The 9,874-nt window shown below is 46.2% G+C and overlaps 1 protein-coding gene and 1 non-coding gene across 2 annotated transcripts; one reads left to right on the top strand and one right to left on the bottom strand.

Moving 5' to 3' along the window:
- The first annotated feature begins 1,009 nt into the window (after positions 1–1,009).
- TRNAA-AGC lies at positions 1,010–1,082 on the top strand. Its single transcript has one exon. It is a non-coding gene; the product is annotated as a tRNA-Ala (tRNA).
- A 2,000-nt stretch (positions 1,083–3,082) lies between these two features.
- On the bottom strand, positions 3,083–5,400 carry LOC9637782 (subtilisin-like protease SBT5.4). The gene is made up of 7 exons (XM_024678333.1): positions 5,361–5,400; positions 5,210–5,303; positions 4,618–5,158; positions 4,465–4,559; positions 4,052–4,403; positions 3,799–3,997; positions 3,083–3,734 (listed from the first exon to the last, which is right to left on the bottom strand). The coding sequence occupies exons 3-7, from the start codon at positions 5,026–5,028 to the stop codon at positions 3,175–3,177; spliced, it is 1,617 nt and encodes a 538-aa protein (XP_024534101.1). The 5' UTR covers positions 5,029–5,158; positions 5,210–5,303; positions 5,361–5,400; the 3' UTR covers positions 3,083–3,174.
- Positions 5,401–9,874: the final 4,474 nt, after the last annotated feature.

Raw genomic sequence — 9,874 nt, 5'->3', positions numbered from 1 at the left:
ATGTATGCATATGCGTGGCTGTGGTAGATTTCGCCCGCAAAGACAAATGTAGGAGGCCCAACCATGTATGAAGAGATTGCTAGGAATGGATGCGAGCGTGAGTGCTGAAATCCCGTGAGTGATGAACAAGCTCACTCTGATTCCATACTGATTAGATAGTTTCAGGCCTCCGCTTGATGAGGAATACCCCGAGAGCGAGGACGACAGCGAGCATGGCTTATGGAGTTTTGCAAGGATCGAAAACTTGGTCTGGAGTATGCAAGGATCGAAAACGAATAGAGTACTCTGCTCCAGCTTTCCCCTGTAGCATTTTCCCCTGTATCAATCACACGTTTCAGATACTTCAGGTGCCCGAGACTAGGAAGGCGTTGCGGGCATCTGGTTATCGGTTGCAAGAGAAAGAAGTGTTTGTTTTTGAGGATGACTATGGTATAGTTGCTTACCTAAGTAGCTGACCATTTAAGAATGTAGGACTTAATTCATTCACTCCTTGGCACATAGCACATACGCTAGCATGATCGTTGTTCGCAGCTGAACAAGTGAAAAATAAAAAGTGAACCCGCTCTTAGGGCATCTCGTCAAGATTCGATAGATTCTCCCGGTCTGGGCATTTAGCGTACTAGATTTTTCAGGACCAAACAAGGGAAAATCAGACCAGCGGTTTTCAGCGAATCTTAAAATCTAAAAAAATCCTTACAATCTTTGAAAGGCCTTCAACAAAGGTAGCTTTGATTTAGTAATAATCCTTTTGTTTCTCTCTAACAAAAAGTTCCATTTACAAATTTTGTATCAAAAAGCTTCAAGTTCAGGTGGCCTCAGAGACCAGAAAACCAGAAACAGAGACTTACTTCTCCGAGTTGATCAAATCTGTTGATTTTTTCAACTTTCACAATCTACTTTGTTGAAAATTTATTTTCTGAGTGCTTGATTTCTTAAATATTAATTACTAATTTGTTTATTAATAATTACTTTATGATCCATCAAAAGCCACAGTTTTTCTTTCCGTTAAGGGGATGTAGCTCAGCTGGTAGAGCGCTCGCTTAGCATGCGAGAGGCACCGGGATCGATACCCGGCATCTCCAATTTTTATCGCCTTTGAGCTCGGGAGGATTGTGGGAACATATTGAGGCCCGTTCCTCCACCCATAGCCGCGCGTATGGGAGTCAATGGTTATTGCAAAGAGCTCGTTAGCTTGGACGTAGGCAGAGCCTGGAGCTCTACGGCTCGTCTTGATTTCGAACGGCTAAAGCTCTGGACAAGACACACTTTGAGTGCCTGACGCTGAAAAGCGACGGATCCCAGACAGGAGGACACAATGTGGCCAAGCAGATATTGGTGGGGTTGCCCCAGCTGAGGGAATGCAAGGAGCTAACGATAAGTGAATGTTGCGATCAGCCGTGGAATTGTTCAAAGACGGATCAGTTGTCCTACTGCCGTGAGAGAGCAGTGTCCGTCGGGCTTTCTTCTTTCAAGCTAATTTGAAGACAGTAAGAACTCAGTGTTGGGGCGGAGCCACACTTGTCAAGCAGTGTCCAGCAGAACAACTTCTAAGCAAGTTGAGGGCGTTCTCGAGCTCCACTCCTCACTCAAGGTAGGAATGTTTGGACACAGGGGGGTGCAGTCAAGGAGATGTGATGTACAGGCCCATGTTTCCAAGAAAAGAAGATTGCTTGCAAACCAATGTCAGAAGAAAGGAGAAAGGAAGATGAACAAAGCATGTACTCGTAAAAAACCGTCGCAAGCAAGTTGTGATGAGTATCGAGGAGATCATGAGAACGAGAAGAATTACGAGGTAAACATTGCATCACAACTATCTATGCACTATCTATGACCATCTATCTATCGGTCGATCCACTGATCGGGCGAGAAGGATAAACACAGCAGAAAGAAATCGTGCTGAAGTTTCCATGCTGATAGGCTAGCCGGAAAGAAATGCCGTCAAAATTCTTTACGCTAATTAAGGGGTTTTCAACCAGCAATTCAGTAAAAAAACTCTTGCCATACCAGGTGTAATTTTAGGGTTGACCAAAACTAAAAAAGATGTGGAACGATCGACGCTGCCGTGCGGATGCGATTCGAGCACTGGCACTGCCTCGTCTCCAGCACCACGATGCTGCCAGTCCGGCTGCCTGGGAGCTCGGCGCCGAGTGTGTGCCACGAGTGTGTGTGGAGGAGAATAAATACTCTTCGCATCCTCCAGATGCCCATCGCGCGATGCTCAACGCTTGCTGCTTAGCTGCCCGAGTAGAGGAAACGAATAATCGACTCTTGCCTAGAAATGCCATGCTTTGCAGCATATGCCTCTCACGGGCATCTGGAAGGCGCTCTTTGCCTGAGCGGTGTCGTCTTTGCTCGCGGAAATCCAGCACATCGCCTGTGCAGGAGAGACTCTTGCCAAAATGAAGGAGAGAGATGTTTACACGTGGACGTCCGCGATTCACGCATTTGCCCAGGAAGGGCATCTTTCGGAGAAAGGAATCTCGCCTCCTGGATAGCAATTCTGACAGCATCATCCCAGAACGGGCATATTCGGGACGTGGGAACCCTGTCACAATGTGAATTGATCTCTTGATGCGATCGATCTCTTCTCCGCTCGTGATCGATCCCAGCGACACCTTCAGAAAATAAATCTGGCTCCACGGATAAACTTGCTCCAATTAGCTGTCTTTTAAGGTATCTTTAAGCTAGAACACCAACTTAGCAATCAGTACACATTTCATCCTTTCTTGAGTAAAGGATGCATATACTCGTAGAGATTTTTCTTGAGGAGCGTAGCACTTGCAATTGGTGGTCTCGTCCAAGCTCCAACCAGGTTAAGTTGTGAAGCGAAACCGAGATTTCGTCAGATCCACCAGCCCACTTTAACTTTCCATCTGGAAATGATGAATGAAAGCTCATTTTCATCTTTGTGTTAAGGGGATGTAGCTCACATGGTAGAGCGCTCGCTTAGCATGCGAGAGGCACCAGGATCGATACCTGTATCTCCAACAAAATTTCACTTGACTGATCTTGTTTGGTTTTTTCTTTATATGGTGAGAATGCTCACCTTAACAAATAGCATATCAAGTTCTTGAGGCCCTTCTAACTATAATAATAATTATTATTATTATTATTCACATTAGTATGATTATAGGTTAAAACATATAACCAAAGTTTATATCTATAATTTAATCTTTACTCCACTGCCACTGACGCTGTGCTTATTCCTTGGACAGCAATGGAGCTCCTCACTTGGCGGATGCCATCGCTCCACACGAACCAGCCAAACGAGTAGTCACTGGAAGGCTGCCTTACCGTAAACGAGAGCTGGAACCAAGCAGTCTCGCCATAGCTCGTGAAGCTGAGCTGGGATGGATTCGCTCTCACTCCCACGCCCGGAGGCTCTGAGATGTAAATCTGGAACGTCGCTGGAGATCTTCCGACGAAAGTCACACTCCGCCACACTGATATCTGGCCCCTCAAGTTGGATATCGCCACCGATGGCCTGTTTAAGTCGCAGCCTCTTCTAATCGCCGTGTTGCAGCTGGCCGCGACTCCAAGAACTTGCTGGATCGTGCTGCTGCTGTACCCTGTCGTGCACAGAAACTCAGCGTAGTCTTGAGCGCCGGCGCCGTAAACGAGGCCCGGATCAGCAGCCGCGTTGGGAACTATATGCCCGTTTCCAAACTGGAAAGGAGTGGCGGTTCTGAAGTTGTAATCCTTGATAATGCTCTTTTCGTTGTCTTGAATCGTTGCTAAAGCACACGAGAAAGCATTTGAAATCAGCGATGAAATGAAGCGGAAAACCATGGGACTTACCAGTTGTCATGATAGCTGACGTTATGGCAGCGACACTCCATGCGTTCCTTGCGTTCCTTGGATACAGACTTCTCAGCAAAGCAGCGACACCGGTAACGTGTGGAGAGGCCATAGAAGTCCCGGACTCAAACTCAAACTGGGACCCTTTAAGGCCGGTCCAGGCTGCCAGAATTTCCACACCAGGAGCTGTGACATCGGGCTGCCAAAGAATCAAGTAAGTTTCGCAAGGAAGATGAAAAAGAGTGTAGAGTACCTTGAGAATGTCTGGAGTGATTGTATTGGGACCTCGGGACGAAAAACTTCCCATCACAGGAGCCGGCTTGTATCCAAGCTGTGTACGTCCTAGAGTAAGGCTCACGACTGGAGACTGAGTGCGTTGTATGTAGTCGTATATGGCCTCCGCAGCCTTACTACCAACATGAGTAGCAGGAAGACTAGACTTAGCTTCAGATCTCAGGTTCTTAGGATTTTCCATAATCATTCCAGCTCCGCCAGCTCGTCGCACAGTTTCACCTTTATCATCACCATCGTTTTGGCCAGAACGGCAGAGCACGATTTTTCCCTGTGCCTTGGCTAGATTGAGCGTGCCTGGAAGGCAAAGCGTGCTGCAAGAAAAAAATATTTTTCATAACGAGGGATGTTCCATGTTGAAGTTGTAAGGCTTACGCTGCTGTGATGTTTGATACAGCTGAGATGTCTGCTGCGTACACAAGCGGATAGGAGCGATTCGCCGGAAGGGAACTTCTTGACCAGCTCACTCCCTGCAAAAAGCAAAACGTAAAAACGCGAGCAATCAGACTTAAAAGCTCCGATGCTTACGCTAAACACTTGGTTGTCTCCCAAGACGACATAGCTCGAAATATAACGATCTACAGTGCTTGCCGCGACTGTAAGAACCCAAGGCGCGATGTTCACTACAGTATAACCAGCCGGGCCCTCATTTCCACCAGCTACGATCACGGGAACTCCGGCCTGGACAGCGTGAAATCCACCGATAGATAATGCGTCTTGGAGGTACGCAAAGTACGGGGCTGTGGATATCTTTTTCCCGAGAGAGAGGTTGATGACATCGACTCCATCGGTCAGTGCGGCATCAATGGCCGCGAGAAGATCCGCATCCACGACGACTTCGTTCCAGATGACTTTGTAGATGGCGAGTCGGGCCAGCGGAGCACCACCTTTGGCAACTCCGCTCGCCTGTCCATCTTTGTTGGCCCCAGACACGGGCATTCCCGCAGCAGTAGAAGCGACGTGCGTTCCGTGACCAGCAACATCGCGAGGCGACCTCTGCTCAGGCGGTTTAATCGGTCCCCTCTGTGCCTCATTTCCTCTTAAAAAGTACTGAGCACCTATTAGTTTTCTGAAAAGAAACACGTATCAGAAAACAGAACTTCCAAACGTCCTAGCATACTTGTTGCAGGGAACGCCAACACAAGTTCCTTTCCATCGTGTCGGCTTTGGAGTAAACACTGAATCATCGAAGCCAGGTGACTCCGGCCATATCCCTGTAAGCTATCAAACTTTAGCCCTTCGGTTCTTGAAGAAAGAAAGCGCAAAACTACCTGTGTCAATAACACCAACAATGATGTCCTGACCATAATTCGTAGCTGACCAGAGTGAGTTTTGTGGACATTTCCTTGCTCGTCCTCGAGACCAAGAAATTCCCACGATCGCGTGGTTTGGACGTAGCTTACTTGGCTCTCAAACACGGATACGACGCCAGGCATTTCTGAAGTGATGAACTGTCAGCACCGACACAAAGACCAAAAGAGCTTGCAAGAAAATCCTCACTTTCCAGTGCAGTAGCTTGGTGTGGCTCAAGCTTGGCAGCAAAGGCATTGAATCGGCTGTAGCTGTAGAGCACAGACTCTCTTGCGGCATCCACACTATAGCACAGAGATGAAACAAACAATGTAAGATCCAGAGGAAGAACACAGCATTTACTCGTCGAAAACCGTCGCGAGCAAGTTGTGGTGCGTTTCGAGGAGATCGTGAGAAGAATTGCGAACAGCACCCAAGTAAACGATATAAACCTGTGGAACAAAGGAACAAGTGAGAAAAATATCCATCCAAGCACTATCTATGAACATTGGAGTTTCCATCTACCTCGGCCGATCGTGCTCGGGCGAAAAGGATAAACAGGAGAGTCGCAGCAGAAAGAAACAGTGCTCGGGCTTCCATGCTGCTCGATCTGATACCAAGCACTGGCCGTGCCTGCCCATTTTATAGCCCGGAAAGAAGCAGCGTAAGAAAGCCTTCCTTCCATCGATCGGTGCGCTAGTCACAGTCGGGGGGCTGGAAATCCCCATCTTCGTTTAATAGCATGCGACACAATCGAAAACGATCCGTGGGCATCAATCCAAAAGGAAGACACGATTCAGACGACTTTGATCGGCCGTAACTAGACGCATACCAAGATGATCCGGCTGTTGGAGAATCGCGATCCACGAACAGCACGCCACGCCCCAGATTGTCCTCACATTCACGCCCCAGATTGTCCTCACATTCCCGCCCAGGATAATTCTTGCCCTAGAGGCATATCCTTTTAGATACTTTTAGATTTTTATCATATATTCCATATTGATGGCTCCTACTACCTACATGGAAACCTCTCGACGAATCATCTTGCCGGAAAAGGGTATATTCTCGCGGATTGGAGCGGCAAATGCGATGATCACAGCATTTGCCCAGTGCGGGCAAATTCAAGACATGCAGAAATTTTCTCCAAGCAAGGCTGGCCATGGGGCCAGGGCCGCAGCTAAGCCAGTGCTTGCTAGTGCCATAGCCAAAGCCATAGGCTGACCATGGCAAGACCAAGCGAGGCCACAGTTGCAGTGCTGGTCATGACTGACCACAGCTCGTGGCAATGCATAAGAAAGCAGTAATATAAACAAGGTATGATTCCTTCCTAATGTTATCCTCACTTGCAAGAACTTACACTCGTTTCTTTTTGTCATGCAATCTAGAGAGTTTATGCATCCAGAAGCATGGACAACATGAAAGAACCATGAAAATGGTTTTGTCAATTCATGAAAAACTTACGAGAAAATAAACTTTTTTATTAATAAAATAGAGCTTAAACTTTACCTTACTCATTACGAATGAGTACTTCAGATTTTTTTCTAAAATCTAAAGTTTAGAAGAAAGTTAATGAATAATGTTATTGTAAACCAATTTTAAAACTATAGTAATAATTTGCTGCCTTATACCAGGAATGCTTGGTTTCCGTTGGAAAAGGAATATTCTAATATATATCATTTTCTTATAAGAATTTTCTAATGAATACTAGCCTTAACTTTTTATTTTAATTAAATACTAATTGTAAACTTTAAGTATATCTTGTAGTAAAATTTCCTTAAAAATGGCATTAAAGTGTTCTTCATTAATCTAGCTATCTTGTATGGAAGAGATTGGAATGCTCTTAACATGAAAAAAGTTTTTGACAAACTAGAAGAAAATAACATTATCTCATGGAGCATGATGATTTGTAGCAATCTCTCATATGCATTGTGATAATAGAATTTAAAATAACCATATCCATTCTAGATGGCCAAAAATATTATGTCATTTCTACTAAAATTGCTTTGGTTTTTTCCCAAAAGTTGTGGAGAGTGTTTTCCAAAGTAAGCATCAAACAAGGAACTAAATAAAGAAATAAAAAGTAGAGGTTAAAAGTCTAGGTACAATTGTTAATCTTCCCATCGATCTTAATTTAAGGAAGAGTATAAAAGAAAATTGTGGTAAAGATAAAAGAAAAACTATATTTAGACTACTAATCCAAATTTTCTTGGATTAAAAATTATAAAAAAATTATAATTTCTTATGGATATTCAGGTATATCCCAAAAATACAAAAACACTAATTATAAACAAACCGCGGTTTTTTACATTTGGAGTTGTTGTGTGTGTATGTGTGCTTGCTAATTACAACCAGTCTTAATCGCAGGAAATAGCTTCTGGAGTTGAGTCTCTGAGCAATCTTATTCTCAGCTTGGAAACATGGACTTGTGTGTCCAAACATCTCCTGGATTGCACCCCTGTGTCCAAACAGTCCTGCCTTGAATGAGGAGTGGAGCTCGAGGACACCCTCAACTTGCTTAGAAGTTGTTCATCAGGAGCCCCCGCCACTTCAAGAGCTTCTAATGCTGGACACTGCTTGACAAGTGTGGCCAACATCTCCTCCAGCTCTCTCCCCAACACTGAGTCTTTGTTGTCTTCAATGCAGATTTTCCTTAGCTTGTAAGAGATGGACACTGCTCTCTCATGGCTGTAGATCAACTGATCCGTCTTGGAACACTTCCACAGGTGACAACGGCATCCACTTATAGTCAGCTCCTTGCATTCCCTCATCTGCGGCAGTACCAATATTTCCTTGGCCACCTTGTGCGCACAATATCCTCCTGTCACCGATCCATGGGTTTTCAGCCTGAGGCACTCAAAGTGTCTCTTGTCCACAGCTGCAGCCGTTCGAAATCCAGACGAGCTGTAGAGCTCCAGGCTCTGCAATGGGCTGCCTACGTCCAAGCTAACGAGCTCTTGGCAACAACCAAGCGAGAGACGTTTGAGACGTGGAGCTTTCAGCTCCAGCTTCTTGCAATCACCTACAAAGGCAGCCTCCAGATCTGGAAAGTCCAACTCGAAATCTCCGCCAGCTTCTGCCTCCAGCCTCAACTCTCTCAAGCTCGCCGAGCACAGTAACCCATTGAACGCATACATCTCCGCCTCCAGCCTTTCTAGCCTTGGACAAGAACCCAGTAGCTGCTGAAGATTAACACCAGTGACCCTCTTGAGGATACAGCAAGTGAGTGCCGGGAACGACACCGCTAACGTCCTCTCTGGGTCCCCATAGTTGACCTTACGAACATCAACTCTGGCTACAGACATGTATTTGAGCTTGGAACACTTGGAAAGACACTCGAGATCAAAGAAGTGCTCAACAAGTTCCAGCGGGCCACCATCGATCGTAATCTCCTCGAGGCACTTGCTTAAACCTGCTAGCCACGAGTAATCGTTGTGCAAGTGCCAGTGATACTTGTCGATGGTGAGCGTCCGGATCCGACCCAGTTTGAGACGCATTCCTTGCCAAGCCTGCAACTCCTTATAAAGCAGTGGGCTCAAATCGATTGACACATCCAGTCCAACCTTCTTACCAACACCGTTCCACCTCTTACAAACTAAGCAATAGCCAGCATAGTTTCCATCCTCCCCACACTTGTTACTCACCCGAGATAGAATTTCAGCGAGAACTTCATCCGGCAGCTGATCTATTGCACACTTGACATTCTTAGCATTCTTAATACTGTTTCGTTCCATGTCTCTGTCAGGCAAGACCTAAACCTTAAAATGATATAGCAGAGAATCTACGCAGAATATGTTAACAAATTGCTAGGGAGAATGCGAAGGATGGCGATGGCGATTATGTGCTCGCAAAATGCGTGAGGCTCAAGAATGCGATCGAATCTCGCCGAGGAAGTTCGGATTGAAAGAGAGGTCGGGATTTTCGGAACAGCTCAAATTCGCCCTCTGTATCGCGCAAGCGAAGCTGAGCAATGTCTACTCGCTTGGGGCAGAGGAGCCGAGCGAATGGCGCTCTGTGCCCGATCGTGTCGGGAGGGAGGCTTATAATCCAAGTTCGATTTCTCGCTGGAGAACTCGCCAGGAATCCAGGCGAGAGCAAGCAAAGGTGACAACACTCTCAAGCTTCTTTTGCTTTCTCGTTTTTCAGGTTCTCGGCTAAGTCGCTGGTATCTTCCTTGGTGATAATTGCAAATGCCGAATGGAACGGCACCACCGCCAACCGAATAATCTGTTCAGGCCAAAGGTGACGAAGTTGGATCCCTTTGGAGGATGGCGCATCTCTAGTGAAGAAATCAAAGTAAACATGAAACCATCGCCTCCTTGATTGGCAACCGGGACATGCCGCAATGCGGATTGGGAGATGAAGCACACCTATGCGGTCTCCAAAGAGTGGAGGACTCGTGCCAACGCTGGAGTAGCCACTGTGTGACCTTCGTGAGGAGTGAAACCAGCGAGCGCTGGTCACGGTGGAACGAGTCCCTGAAAGCAAGAAGGTAATT

This window comes from Selaginella moellendorffii, unplaced genomic scaffold (genome assembly GCF_000143415.4).
Source record: "Selaginella moellendorffii unplaced genomic scaffold, v1.0 SELMOscaffold_21, whole genome shotgun sequence".
Classification (NCBI taxonomy): Eukaryota; Viridiplantae; Streptophyta; class Lycopodiopsida; order Selaginellales; family Selaginellaceae; genus Selaginella; species Selaginella moellendorffii.
The sequence above is the reverse complement of the archived record's forward strand: the minus strand, read 5'-3'. Positions and strand labels throughout refer to the sequence as shown.